Source organism: Xenopus tropicalis, chromosome 7, assembly GCF_000004195.4.
Source record: "Xenopus tropicalis strain Nigerian chromosome 7, UCB_Xtro_10.0, whole genome shotgun sequence".
Classification (NCBI taxonomy): domain Eukaryota; kingdom Metazoa; phylum Chordata; class Amphibia; order Anura; family Pipidae; genus Xenopus; species Xenopus tropicalis.
Window position 1 is genome coordinate 19,507,297 of NC_030683.2, and position 15,527 is coordinate 19,522,823.

Below are 15,527 nucleotides of genomic sequence, written 5' to 3' on the forward strand. Positions count from 1 at the left end.
CAAGGTAGGAAGAACCCTTCATGTCTCCCACCCCTTCTGAATAAAGCATGTTTTTTTTCCCACTTTCCACACTATGTGGGGCATTGTGAATTAGCCTTCCTACCTATAAAGCTGTAGTCAAAGCAACTGTTTTTATTGAACAATCAACATAATGTATTAGCATAATGTAAAGGTAGCTTTACTATGTGGCTGATAAATCAGTAACTGTAAATGAGTAACATGACAAGAAAAAAAAAGAAAAAGCCCACCTGTAAGAAGATCCACCAACTGGAGTTCATTTCTGACCAGTCCAAGGTTGTTTGGGGTGGAGGTTGCAAAGGAGAGGAAGCTTGTGAGACTGGTCCACTCAATGCCTCTGTAGGTGGAAGCAAAGTGTGCTGGATTAATAAAAGTGACACAATGGCAGGGGCTGCAGTTTGTTTATGACCATACTGTACTGTCATGTGTTTTTGGCAATGTTACCATTAAGGCAAAGTCAGACCTGGCATTTGATCTGCTTCTCTCCACCTGCATTTTGTAAGCAAGAGGAGAAAAGCAGAGTGGAGTGGCTCGTAAAACATAAAAGAAGGCATTTTCCGGCGAATCTCTGCTCCTCTCCTTGTATCTGCACTCAGGCTGAAGCTGTGCCAGGCTGACATCTACCCATTCGTCATACTAGAACATGGGATGGCTCAGGCCATGGTGCAGATATATACTGTTTATGATCAAAGCCTTCTTTACAAAAGAGCTAAGTCAGTCACTGGATCAGGTCTCCATTCAGTTATGTTGTAAATGTGCTTAATTCAGTTTTACAGTAAGGGAATGTGCTGGCAGACCCAATTTCCAGTTCTTATTTGCAAAGTTTAAAGCAACTCAGACCACTAAGAAACGTACACATTTTGGCTAAGAGCATACTCACCTGACCTCACAAGAATGGATGTTTAACTCTTTGTGCAGAAGTCCACTGGTCAGGTTATAGACTAATATAGAGCCAGTGCTGGTACCTGTAATGGAAGCAATAAGGATTGGTTTCTTGTCTGGAGAACTCAGTGGTAAGGTAAGGGATAAGGTAAGGGCACTACTCTCTGAGAAGGGATAAGTCCCTGCATGTGTATGCAGGGTATCCCATGAATGGAGCTAAATATTTACACGAGCAACAAGATCAATGCCTCTAATATAAGGTCACAGCCATTAGAACTGTGTTTTTTCATGTATCGGTAATATTTTGCTACTTTATTATTTATTTGGTTTGTGATACACGGGAAGATCTCAGGAATTTTCCCTCAGTGGAGCTTAAAGGTAAAACAGACAGGAAGGAACATACCAACAGCCATCAGTGGTTTGTACTGTGTAATGTTCTTGGTAGTAAGCGGGGGACACATTCTTACTACAAATGGTGGCTGTGGAAGCCCAGAGATGAGGCCTGTCAGGAGAAACTTGAGGTGTACTTCTTGGAGTGGGCTCCCAGAGAGCAGAGAATCTCCAGCAAGCGTGCTCTGACCAGCTACAGGAAGAGAGGAGGGAAAAGTTAATGGATCACAGGGAACCCTGCTGAATCAACAACAGACTTGTTAATAGATGCCAGAAGTGCCCATACTGCGGTTTTGGAGAAAATATCTATATTGTATCTGGATATTTGCATTTGGGCTAATATATTAGTAAATGACTATTATTTTACCACTCCATATTTCATATTACAACTTCCAGAGAGGTACTAGAACTAATACCGAGAACAATTCTCGATCTCACTTTGGATTTAGCACTGCCTAAAAAATAAATCAATGTGTGTCACAATACACACAAAGTTGAGTAGCTGCCTGGGAAAGGTGCTTCCTGCAGCTCACTGCTTTGTAAGCACTGTGATGTTTTAATCTGAGGTTACTTTAGGGTATGAGAAATAGGGCTGTGACAGACGGGGAGTTGACTCGAGAGGAAACTTCAGTGACTTCGGCAAATCACGGTGTATGACATCCCACCAGCGATTTACATTCTCGCCGGTGGGATGGCATTTCAGGGGGAGATTAATCACCCGCGACTAATCTCCCTGTCTGTCATTGCCCTTAGAAGCCAAGGAAGATTATTGGAGCTTTCCAATAAACACTACTGATCCCACTGATATACAGTGTTATGATGTTTATGAGTTCCCAGTGAGTAAATGATAATTCCTGCAGATGTGGCATTGTACTTACTAGTCATAATCTGCCTTAGGAACAGGTTTAGATCCCACTGAGACGAATGGGAAGTACTTTGCTAACGTGGGACAGAAGGTTAGTTGGCAAAACATTACTGCTGTCTGTTATGTTAATGTTACAGTCACAAACTGGGTTATTATAGAAGTTTTGCAGGACCTTACCTATCATGCTATCCAGTGAAAGATCAGGAAGCTTTCTCTGCATGGGTCCAACTGGCTTCCCACAAAACGAAAGGGGGGCATATAAAGCACCCAAGCTGGGACTGTGAAAGACAAATGGCCATTAGCATGAAGTACTAATAACTCAGCAGTAAATTAATGTTTGTGCAGCACTTTTAGTGTTAAAGGAGAACTAAAGCATAATCAAGAATACGGCTGGATATGCTGTATTTTATTTACTAAACTTAATGACCCAGCCTTTCAAATTTGCCCACAGCAGCTCCCCTTGTTGGGCTACTTTTGGAGTGTGAGTGGCACTGCACATGCTCAGTCTGCCCTTGGCTAGGGGTTGTTTGAAAAACATACGTCATAGAAGCTGATGCTACAGGGCTGATTATTAATAACCTATTATACAAAATGGTTTCTATACTGCCCGTGTAATGTGAATCTAAATTAATAATTAGCCTTGTATTGTAAATGTTACATTGTATAAATATAGTGAGTGGGTCCCTAAGCTTAGGCAATTGAACGCAGCCCAGAGCATGTGCAGGGAATCAGCTGGAAAGAATATGGGGGGCTACTGGGGCACAGATCTTCCCTGCTAAAGGTGGCCTTGGGGTGGAAAGAAACAAAAAAATAAGGTGTGGTTTTTGGAGCCTATTTCTCTGTACGGATATAGTTCTCATTAAAAGTGGATTTTATGTCTTCTATGATTACAAAACCACATTTTATTGTGCTGCAGACTTTCTGAATAATAGATAATCTAACAGCTAGCTTAGCACTGCTAGTCATCTGCTCTGATGTTACTGCTGAGCTTGATTAAGCTAGCGAAAAAACATGGAGCTTGTAATCAAAATATGCACATCTGTAAGCTGATATTAAAGCCATGATACAAAAGGTTAATAATTACTTCACAGATATATTACTTCATTCAATCAAAGCTTCAGTTAAAGGGAAAATATACCCCCTGTAGTACATGATTCCATTCAGAAATGACAGAAAGGAAACCATAATACTGATCCCCTATGCTGACAGTGTAAAGCAACCCCACCCTCACCATGTTCTATTGTGAAGGATTCTAGGACTTGAAGTCTCTCTGCTTTCCACAGTGGGTGGTGCACAGATTCTCTGGAAAACAGAGGGACTTCCAAGTCCCAGAATCCATCAGTTCACAGTGGAACAAGGGGTGGGGCGGAGACCTAGTCGCCACAGCACAGCCAGACTGTAATGGTTTTCTTTCAGTCTGTAGAATCAGGTATGCCTGTCTACATAAAAAAAAAATATATATATATATATATATATTTCTTATAGTTCAGACAGTATTTACGCACCATTTCAACATAAGCCCAACTGAAAGAGCTCATGTCAAAAAGGAGGGGTGGTATATTTTACTTTTAATTATCTCTAAAAAACTGCATTTTTCCCTTGAACATTAATTTACTATGACATAAATGATTGGGCACATTTCTTCTAGTGGCAGCTATTGTAACATACACATATGCCTGGGCTGAGCAATACCTCAAGATTCCTAAAACAAAAAAGTAACAATGCTAATTATGACCACTAGAGGCGCCGCTACTGTTATCTGGCTCTTTTTAAGAAATACAAGTATGATAGACATAAATGAAACAGTGTGAATTAAAGCCGAGAAGGGACAAGAATACCTGACGCTGCTCATTTTTTTGCCGGCCACGCTGGACTTCAGTTCCCAAATCATGATACGTCCATCGCTGATGATCAAGGCTGCTAAGTTCTCATTTATGGGGCAGCATGATATGCAATAAGGGCGAACGGTTTTTGTCACTCGAATAGCATCACACTGACAGCGCAGGTCATACGTCATTTCAGGCACTGGGTCAGAATCTGAAAACCACAATAAAAGGAGGATTCATTATATACTATAGGGATATCTGCTGCCTCAAAATGTGCATAGGAACTCCTGAAACAAGCCAAATAACTGACCCAATTGTAGGAAACTGTCAAAACAGCCTCCATTTAAACCATAATTGATGTTTCCATAATACAGTAAGGTCAGGGATGGTTAAGCAGTATATTTAGCTTCCGTTTATCTTCTTTAAATAGATAGTTAAATACAGAGGCATAACTTATTGTTTGCACAGAGCATTTCTCTGCTGCTTATTTCCATTTATACAAAGAAATGAAGATAAAATGGGAGCAGCTGATGGCAGATAAGGCTGAATAATGATAAATACCAGGCTGTGTGTGAAGGGAATAAAACATTCATGTATATCATACACTAAATACTGTATTCTATTGGTGATTGCTTAAAGGGAAAGTTCACATTATACTCAAAGCACTTGTGGTAGAGGTATATCTTCGCTCAACACCTTGCACTAGATTTTAAATCTGGCAGGGAATGCAAAGCACAAGGAAGGTGGGTGCAAAACAGCCCTGTACTTACTGCCTGCCCTATGGGATAAAGTTACAAGATTTCTAAAGTGAAATCTGGGAACAGGAAGGGGCCTGTGAAACACACATACATTTTTTTTGCCACACCCACTTTTCAGACACTCCCCCATTACCGTTCAACCAATCAACATCACAGCCGCATATTTAATCATAATATATTTCCAAAATTATTTTGTATGTATTCCTTCCTTCAGTAAAACTGGCATGGAAGGTTTGGAGGATGTGGGAGGAGAGAAGGGGGAGGTGGGCTTCCTCCTGTCCAATGATTGACTGGTTGGCTCTGTTTCCATGACGACAGCTTACAGGTAGGTAGGGACCCTTGCTGAGGTCAGTTTTCCATGGGGACAGGCAATTCAAACCAGGGTCAGTCCCTGAAGCGGTAACCTTACTATGGGGGCAGGGCTTTGTAGTGTGATGCTTCAACTAGAACCTACCAACTTGATCATCAGAAGAAGTAAGGGAAGAGGGAAGCCAAGTGCTTCCCCACCTGGCTCTCATGAATACATGGGGCAGACGCCAGTCTACAGGCCCGGACTGGCAATCTATGGATTGTGGAAAATGCCAGAGGAGCTGCTGTAAGATGCCATAGACAGTCACTATTTAGTGGGCCTATTTACCAAAGTGCAGAGCAGAATGCAGTGTGCAAAAGCAATCACTGTTTTTTGCACACTGCCCCCAAGCTTGGTAAATGAGTTCTAATGTTTTTCTCTTTTCCTTCTTTACTGGCCACTGAATTAGTGCTTGCCACATCAAATTAAGAAAGAAATAGCACCTTCGGCATATGACAAGTTTGAGGGAAAAAAATCCGAGGCAAATGAAATGCCAGCTCCTATGTAAAAAAGTAAATAAAGAGAGAAGCATTGTTCTATGCACACAGAAAGCTATATTCTCATTGTCTTAATGCCTATAATGGGAAATAAATAGAAAGTAAATTATATAATTAATCAGTTACATTTCCCTTTATTAAATGAGGTATCTCATCAGCAGAAGCCTGGGGGGAGGTATCTATAAACAGAGGGCTCTGTGGAACTTTTTCTGGAAACAGTCTCCGAGCTCAGAGCAGATCGGCAGGAGACACAAACTTTTCATTAATTCTCGACAGCAAGGCTTGAGCTAGTGGTGTCCCATGCTGATGTCTGACATCCCGACAGCTGTTACAAGGCACTAAATTAATGTGAATGCCCTTTCTGTTGCTGGGAACTTACACCGTCGTTTGCTTTCCGACTTTAGTTGCCATGGTAATAAAACATGCGCTCAAGTGCTGCTATTAGGGCAGGTAATTAAACTTCAAATCAAAGAGGCGATTGTGCCTGGGAATGAAGTAACAGTTCGGGGTTAACACTTGTTTTCACCCAAGAGTTCAGTTGAGTGTTTAATATTGATTTATTGCTACATCTTGTCCTACTTTCCATTCTCACCTGTCTCTTCATTTGGTGCTCCTAAGCCACCGCAGCTTTGCCTCCCGACGCGCAGCGTTATACAGCCATTCTCATGAAGGCAGAAGAGAACGTCCCTCTGAAAGCAGGGGATTACCTAGGTAGGGAAAGAGGTTTTAAAGGGGTAGTGTATCTTTATTTATATAGGGCTACTTATGTACGCAGCGATGTACAGTAGAATAGATTAATACAACAGGGGGTATTAAAATAATAATAGATAAATACAAAGTATAACAATAAATACAAGGTACAGTTGCAATAAGTTAAGAATCAAAGAGAAAAGAGGATGCCCCGTAGAGTTTACAATCTAAATGTATGCCTTTTGAATTAGTTGCTGCCTTCTTGTCCCTTTTTCCACTTTGCAACTGACAATGCTATCGGGCTGCTGGGGGGTAGGGGTCACTGGCCCCAGCAACCAAATAACTATAGCTTCCTCAGACTATCATTTTAATGTTACTGTTACTTTTTGTTGCTTATCTTTCTGTTCAGGCCCTCTTATACTCATATTCCAGGCAATCGTTTACACTACTGCCTGGTTGCTAGGGTATAGGCCAAATATATATATTTTTTCACAGGAATAGCAGCTTGTAGTACATATGTAGAATCTTACCCCCAGTATAGGTGGGTCCAGGTGCTCATGCCCCAGACCTTCAGCTTAGGGAGCCATACAGGAGTACACAAAGGAAACAACAGCAGGCAGGCACTTCTGGTATCCAAAAATATGTAAAAAAATCATAGGAAGCAGCTAGTAGTATTCATAAAACGTCATCTTTTATTTAATCCATAAAAAACAAACAATTAGCCTTACGCGTTTCGTACCTAGGGGCTAGCCTATGATTAAGTACCCCTAGGTACGAAACGCGTAAGGCTAATTGTTTGTTTTTTATGGATTAAATAAAAGATGACGTTTAATGAATACTACTAGCTGTTTCCTATGATTTTTTGACATATTTTTGGATACCAGAAGTGCCTGCCTGCTGTTGTTTCCTTTGTGTGCTAGGGTATAGGACCTTAGTAATCAGATAGTATGTGTATTTTTTTAACCGCAGAGCTGCTAAACAAAAAAAAAAAAAAAAAGATAATTGAAAAAGACACACTATCTTACACTTCATGTATAGTGGAACGCCTACAGCATCCCATGCCCCTCAGACCCAAGGGTACCCAACTTTAATCCTGTAAAATCTCCCTGAATGTACAAGCATGAAGAAGCACCCTGCCTTCAACCCTAGAAGAATTTGCACAGGTCTCTTCACTCCATTTCAGAGAACAGCAACCAGCAACCCCCCATGAATACAGCATTGCCTGCATTCAGCAGTGCTGTATTCATGAGGAGGCAGTGGTGGGAGCACATTAGGGAGAGACAGTGGATGCTGAGCTATGCACCTTTCATTGGATTTTTTTTTACCTAGTGCAAGGTGAAGAGCACAGTCAGACCCTGTAGTAGTAGTCATGAAAAGATTCTATCACAAAGGCTAATAGTAAACATAGCATTTTCTTTGCCAGCATGTTTTCTACAGTGGATAAGCACCCCAAACCCTGTGCTGCCTGCCAATGACTAAAATGCCAAGCAGAACATGTCTGGGGAGCCATTAGCCTGTTAGCTATTTTGTAACCTGGATTCTAATAGGGAGGGATGTAACCCCCCAATTACCAAAATAAACTCTCAGCATTATATGGTGAATGAACTTTCTCTTTTAATTAGTCAAGGTATGCACATATTATACCTGCAGAAATGGAACGCCAGTCCTCTCAATGGCCACAACACCAACCGTCTGGTTGACTTCCAAGTCCAAGATCAGAATTTCCCGGGGGTAAAGCAGCAGCATGTGATTGCGTTTAGAAGGCAAGTAGGAGAGTTGCAAGCACTCATTGAGAGTCACAGCTTCAGCACTGAAACAATCATAAAAATGTGCCTGTAATCATCAGCGGCAGCAGCTGTACCACTGCAGGGCTTTATCATCCCATTACAGATGCACTCTAATTTACGGCTTTAGTTCTCTAGCGCTGAACAGCAACACAAAGACAGGTTCCCTTTAACTCACAGCACACAACTTGTATCTTTTCCAAAACAACTTTAGAGGTTCCCAGTTCTAAACACAGAACGCAGCAAATAGAATTCTAATGTGGCTTATTCTCACCTGGGCTTCTCATTGGTGATAAGAATCTTCACCTTGTTCAACGCTTTCTTGGCACCAGTAGCTGTTACTGGTTTGGTGTGTGCAGGGCTGGCATGAGGGCTGGATATATACACCTTCCTTCCGCTGCTTGTTGGAGGTTTAGATGGAGAAAAGTCAGAGACAAACACAATGCCCTCACTGGTGAGCACTATGGGCAGAGACAGAAAGCAACAAAAACTGATATAATTATGGGTACCAGTGTCATGAATATGAATGACAATCTTCAGCTCTCTTAAGAGACTTGCATTAAAGCAATTATAGTGTCAAGGATTGAACATATTTGATCTAAAAAGTCATAGAGCCTCCAGAGATTACTCACAAGCAAGATGAGAGGGCTGGAAGGGGTTGAAAGAGAAAGACAGGATGTTTTCAGCATAACTCTTCTTCCACAGCTTGGTACCGGTGTCTGCGTTCCACAGCACAATGAGGTTGGGAGGATGAACAGCCAGAAGAAGGTCACGTGAGGCATCCTGACTCCAAAGCCACTGCATGTCTGAGGGAATAAGAAAGAAATACATTATATAACTAACCAGAGGCCTAGGCTTACTAAGATAAACCTTGAGGCTGGGCCCAACCCTTGTCATTACAAACATGCATGACCTTTAGGCAAAAGCTGTGCCTGACCGTTTGGTGAGGCCACCAAAAAAAGACCACAATTTGGCCACCCATGTGGGTGGACCCTGTGCAAACAACTGGATCATAACGTTGGCCTGTGAAGTCTTTGTCCAACAGAATAACCTAAGCTGGCAAACATATCTTGGCCTATAATATTATATATATATATATATATATATATATATATATATATATATATATAGCTAGATATTGGTCAGGAAGGATGTTAGTTTGGTTCCATACACTGACCAAGAAGCTACCAACTAGGTATGGCCATCTAATAACAGAGTCTAAATTCTTTCCACCCAAAATTGTTCAACCTGGAATCATACAATTGTTTCAATCCTGTGGAAAAAGATCAAATATTTCGGGCACCATCGGGTGTCACCTTAGGTTCTGGGGTTGGTTGTGACCCCTACCGAAAGCAAACTGCCTTAATGCTGAGCAGCGGCTAAAGAAATTCAGACTAAGGTCGGGGGTTTAATTTTGGAATTTCAATGTGATTTTCCCAACATGTACACTTACCATGAATGGGCTTGGAGTGTTCCTGTATTTCACACCTTGTAGTGCCACTCCCCACATCCCAAACAATAATCTTCCCACTGGCATCAGCCGACGCCAGCCGCAAAGAATAAGGGGAGCCCATGTTGTGGTGATAGTTTTCTCTTGCCCATTTTACCTGTGCAAAGTAATAAGGTGATAAGCAATAGAGTATCTGCAGTATAAATCAGACCCTAAAGCCCAACAAGCCCTGGCCTGAGGGCCTCCACTAGTACACGGGAGCAGCACTGGTACCAATAGCGAACACATGAAGCAGCAGTCCTTACCTTAACAATACTGGATTTGTGCTTTTCTAAAACCTGTAGCGTCTGTGCAGTGCTTGGATCTACCACAAGTACTAGTGTGTGACATCCATATGCAATGAGACCCTGGCAGCCCCTGGCAAGAAAGAAACAAACTGTTAAAATAGCGTGACAGCTTTCACTCATTAAATACATTATTTAATAATCTTTGCCACAATGCCGGTGCCATTGATTTAATATTTTGGATTGGCTCTTGCGGTGCAAGGTAAATCAAAGAAATGACCTCCAACACTAAAATGGTTAAATAACAGCAAGCAAAGTCTCAGGCAATACCTTGTAAAATAATTTCAAAGACCCTGAACAAGGGCACGGGCAAAGGTAAAATATAACCATGACAGCGGAACGTACTTACTGTGACTGTGTGAATAATTGCTTAATTAAACAGCAAACAAACAGATGATGCCTATGCTTCTTTCTGCTATTTCAAAATGCATTCAGAGAAAAACAGGTCATCTATGTAAGTCCCACACTCTTATTACTCTTCCCTTATTGGTGGCAGTATAAATATATTTTTTAACCTATTCGTTAAAATAGGAAAAGGCTATGGTTTGTGTTATTACCTGCATTAAAAAATTCTAAAACCACTTTCACTTTCCAGTCCACAGAGAAGCCATCTGTATAATGAGCTACGCCTTCTCACAAAGCCTAACAGAGGCTGCAGCTTAGGTAAGGGAGTGGTTTGTTTATACAGAGCTCATTATCACTATTTGAACAAATTACCCTGTTTAGGGGGGAAAGTGGGCTGGAGCTTAAGGGGAAAAAAACAATTTTCCTTATAATAGCAAAAAATTAGGACAACAAATGCATTTTTAAGACTTTATTGAAAATGTTACCATTTCAAGTGAAGAATTAGGTTTAATCCAGGACTGGATCGTTATCACCCTAATGACACAGGCTTAGTTGACACTTTTAGTACCAAAAGGAAACCCATGCACAGGGAGAACATACAATCTCCTTTCAAATCATTATCACCCTAATGACAACAGCATGGGGTTAGCTGACCGGGGGAAACACACCAACGGATAGGGAGACAATACATAATTCCTTGAAGACAGTGCCCTTGCTGGAATCAAACCTAGGACCTCTGTGGTGCAAGACAGCAATTGCCTTTTCTCCAGCCAAAATGAACTATGTAGTCCTGATACAGCAGCAGGGGCAAAACTACAGATGAAGTAGGCCCTGTAGTCCCAGGGGGGTCCAGGAGTGTGGGGGCTCACCGAGTCATTTCGGTAGATCTTGGTAAAATAGGTTACCATACCAATAGTTTGGGGCTTGTTGAGCACAACTTTCCCTTTTTTGCTATAGTTTATACAGGAGCAGTGGCCAGCTCCATGTTGTAGCTCCCACCCTTCCCAGCTACAGTCAGGTGATCCCAGTGGAGCCAATAAGAGGGGCAACCATATGGGGTTTTAACCTTGAAAGCAATTTGCAGGTAAAACTCAGTCCCTTTGTTAAATGTATATTGAAGCAGTAGAATTCTTAATGAATCACATAAGTCAGTGTAGGACTGGCCAGAAACGATGAAGAAGATTTGTACGGAGAAATCCAACACTGCTGTTAAAAATCTTTATTTTATAAATCTCTTTAAAAACATATTGTGCACATACAAAAAAGAGACCACACGCTTAAATGTTTTTGTATGTGCACAATATGTTTTTCAAGAGATTTATAAAATAATGATAAAGATTTTTTAACAGCAGTGTTGGATTGCTCCGTACAAATCTTCTTCATCGTTTCTGGCCAGTCCTACACTGACTTATGTGATTCATTAAGAATTCTACTGCTTCAATATACATTTAACAAAGGGACTAAGTTTTACCTGCAACTTGCCGTCTGGGTTCCGGCATGGAAGTAGACCGGGGGTGAGTGTAGGACTGGCCAGACCGGGGGTGAGTGTAGGACTGGCCAGACCGGGGGTGAGTGTAGGACTGGCCAGACCAGGGGTGAGTGTAGGACTGGCCAGACCAGGGGTGAGTGTAGGACTGGCCAGACCAGGGGTGAGTGTAGGACTGGCCAGACCAGGGGTGAGTGTAGGACTGGCCAGACCAGGGGTGAGTGAATGTAGGACTGGCCAGACCAGGGGTGAGTGAATGTAGGACTGGCCAGACCAGGGGTGAGTGAGTGTAGGACTGGCCAGACCGGGGGTGAGTGTAGGACTGGCCAGACCGGGGGTGAGTGAATGTAGGACAGGCCAGACCGGGGGTGAGTGAGTGTAGGACTGGCCAGACCGGGGGTGAGTGAGTGTAGGACTGGCCAGACCGGGGGTGAGTGAGTGTAGGACTGGCCAGACCGGGGGTGAGTGAGTGTAGGACTGGCCAGACCGGGGGTGAGTGAGTGTAGGACTGGCCAGACCGGGGGTGAGTGAGTGTAGGACTGGCCAGACCGGGGGTGAGTGAGTGTAGGACTGGCCAGACCGGGGGTGAGTGAGTGTAGGACTGGCCAGACCGGGGGTGAGTGAGTGTAGGACTGGCCAGACCGGGGTGAGTGAGTGTAGGACTGGCCAGACCGGGGGTGAGTGAGTGTAGGGCAGGCCAGACCGGGGGTGAGTGAGTGTAGGGCAGGCCAGACCGGGGGTGAGTGAGTGTAGGGCAGGCCAGACCGGGGGTGAGTGAGTGTAGGGCAGGCCAGACCGGGGGTGAGTGAGTGTAGGACAGGCCAGACCGGGGGTGAGTGAGTGTAGGACTGGCCAGACCGGGGGTGAGTGAGTGTAGGACTGGCCAGACCGGGGGTGGGTGTAGGACTGGCCAGACCGGGGGTGAGTGAGTGTAGGACTGGCCAGACCGGGGGTGAGTGTGACATAGTTGGCCAGCTTGAATATAGGGCATTGCTTGGCAGCTTAATGCACAGAATGTCTTATTGTCCTATATATATTGATAATGGGGGAGTGCAGAGGGGCTATTGTTTTGGTCTTCATCTACTTACGCCACTGCCTTGATATATATATTAGTATATTATTCTTTAGTATATACAATACCCCAAGGGGCCCATTTAATAGTTGGGGGCCAGGAGCATTTCAGCTCCTCCCTATAACCTTCCCTAGCAGGTACAGAAGGGCACAGGCATTACTGCAGTGGGTTAATGTGCAAGGGTGGGGCCCTCTTATAAAGCTATACAACTGACTGGGCAACTCCTAAGTGCTTCCTAGGCTCCCCATTATTCACTGTGGAAGTCTCTCCAGCTGCACTTTTACTAAGTCTGACCTATGCCCCGGAAGCGAACTCACCAGTCTAATGCCCCCTTGTTTTGCTGCGTAAGGGCTCCGGTAAGTGTACGGGTGGACAGCTTGATATTCACGGTAAACGGGATCATGGTTATCCTGCCGTGAGCCCTAAAAGTGTCCCGCAGTGGTAAGCGGAGGTAAATACAGAGGCGGCACCTGTCACATCCTGCAGCCGCTTCCGTGCAGGCGCAGATTCCACTGTCTGGGATACCGCGGCGGCCATCTTGAAAGAGGGCATTATTATAAAGTTAGTTCTAATCTGGTTTACAGCGTGGTCCTTCTGCAGCCATTGTGTCTACAGATAATTACAGCTAGGGCTGTTTAGGGTTGGGCTCTGAGGAAGGGTTTTGTAGCCTCAAACATCACTGGGGCATATTGGACAGCTGAAGAAAGTACACATTATATGAACAGTTATATGAGTGTGTACATCAGGCATGGCAACCCTGCAGCCCTTCAGCTGTTCTGCAGCTACTAGCATATGGAAACTTCAGAACTTTTAGGACATCCCTGGGGCTGAGTTTGAGGGGATGGTACCCCATGTCAGGAGGGAGATAATGATCCACCCTTTTTGAGACCTTATTTCTTGTTATCATTTGGGGGTGTATTTATTAACATTGGAGACAAATATCACTGGTGATTTTACCCATAGCAACCAATAAGCTATTTGCTTTTTGTCTTCTAAAGCTGGCCATACCATACCTCCCAACATTTGAAAAATGAAAAGAGGAGCAAAAAGATTTGGCGGGATCAGATGCAAAATGTGCTATACCCTTATACTGTACTACCAAAGGAAAACAATATAGCAACTCCTACATATAAAATACAAATATAGAGAGAAGGCAGTCAGTTATAAGTGAGTTATAACTATGTACCAGCTTTGCCCCCATACACAGTGCCCCCAATGGCCCAATAGACAGTACCCCCCATACACAGTGCCCCCATAGACAATACCCCCCATACACAGTGCCCCCAAAGACAGTACTCCCATAGACAGTAACCGCCATAGAAAGCGCCCCCAATTGACCCCATAGACAGTAGCCCCCATACACAGTGCCCCCATAGAAAGTACCCCCATAGCCAATGCCCACATAGTAAGTGCCCCCAATAGCCCCCATAGACAGTACCCCCCATACACAATGCCCCCATAGACAGTACCCCCCATAGACAGTGCCCCCTTACACAGCAGCCCCCATAGACACTCCTTCTGCAGCGACAGGCCCTTTTATAAGGTTGCGCCCCGTGCATAATGACGTTACACCCTATAAAAGGGCCTGTCGCCGCCGCACAAGAAGCAGAGCCGCAGAAGAAGCCGGAGCGGCCGGCTGCAGCAAGCGCATCCCGCTGTGCTTGATAGTTCAAAGAATGTCCCGCATTTCCGTAATCTATTAAGGAAATGCGGGACATTCATTGAACTATCTGGGACAGCGGGATGCGTTATAAAAACCGGGACAGTTGGGGGGTTATGCATACACGCACCAATATTATCGTACAGTGTCGGAATGGGAACCCAGGGGCCCACAAGAAAACCTTAGACCCTAGACCAGGGCTGCTCAGACTTTTTCATGCGGCGATCGTCTTTGGCTCCTCCCCGCGTACATACACAAACCCAATAAAAGCTATGCACTTCTGCATTCATGCCGCACTTCCGCATTTCCTGGCTTAGACGCGGTCCACTAAAAGTCCACAGAGGATCGACTTTTGGGCCACCCCTGCCCTAGGCCCACTCTCCAAATGATTTTTCCTCCTTTCCTCACACAACTTCTTTATTATCCTAGTCTCTTTTATTTACGTGCTAGCATCTATCCTTCCATCTATTTATCCTCTTTCTTCCCATTCCGAAATAGAGAATGATCAAAAAACAGACTAAATGATCAGGAGCAGGAGGCGCCACTTTTTTTTTTCCTGGTATCCTGGTGGGCCAGTCCGACACTGTTATCGTAGGAAACCCCATTTCGTATGATATTCGGTGCGTGTATGGCGGATCGACAAGACGATCGATAACACAAAGGCTGCGGATATGGTTGTCTCGTCAATCGAGCAGGTTAATAGATTTTCATTGGGTGACATTAAAGGCGCCCAGGCAAAATCTGCCTCTAGGGCTGAATCGGCAGGTGGAGGTAGAATCCCTATTGTTTCTACCTCTATATCTGACGATTCAGCACTGAACATCAATGGGGTAAACGAACGATCTTTCCAGCGACCAGTAGTTGCTGGAAAGATCGTAATTGCTACGTGTATGGCTGCCTTAACTTGTAGGTGGCTGTTCAAATCTTCCTGCTGATTGGTTGCTATGGGCAACATCGCCGGTGATGTTTGTCCCCAATATTAATAAATACAGCATGAGAGCAGGGAACCAGACTGGTAGTCTTTGAGGTGATTAATACTGTACATCTTGTTAGAGCCATGAAATTCTGCATGGAAGTGCTTAGTAAGGTGTTGGTGCACACAATCATTTTT

General features: G+C 43.8%; 1 protein-coding gene across 1 annotated transcript in view; it reads right to left on the reverse strand.

Moving 5' to 3' along the window:
• The window catches only part of wdr11 (WD repeat domain 11), a 35,468-nt gene extending 22,208 nt beyond the window's left edge, over positions 1 to 13,260 (reverse strand). The window contains exons 1-12 of the mRNA XM_031905518.1: positions 13,074 to 13,260; positions 9,815 to 9,926; positions 9,513 to 9,666; positions 8,692 to 8,865; positions 8,334 to 8,520; positions 7,920 to 8,085; positions 6,178 to 6,292; positions 3,994 to 4,192; positions 2,333 to 2,433; positions 1,304 to 1,483; positions 899 to 983; positions 249 to 355 (exon numbers count right to left, since the gene is read on the reverse strand). Coding sequence (XP_031761378.1) covers positions 249 to 355; positions 899 to 983; positions 1,304 to 1,483; positions 2,333 to 2,433; positions 3,994 to 4,192; positions 6,178 to 6,292; positions 7,920 to 8,085; positions 8,334 to 8,520; positions 8,692 to 8,865; positions 9,513 to 9,666; positions 9,815 to 9,926; positions 13,074 to 13,159 — 1,666 coding nt within the window. The 5' untranslated portion in view covers positions 13,160 to 13,260. The remainder of the gene's footprint in view (positions 1 to 248; positions 356 to 898; positions 984 to 1,303; positions 1,484 to 2,332; positions 2,434 to 3,993; positions 4,193 to 6,177; positions 6,293 to 7,919; positions 8,086 to 8,333; positions 8,521 to 8,691; positions 8,866 to 9,512; positions 9,667 to 9,814; positions 9,927 to 13,073) is intronic.
• Between the last annotated feature and the right edge of the window lie 2,267 nt (positions 13,261 to 15,527).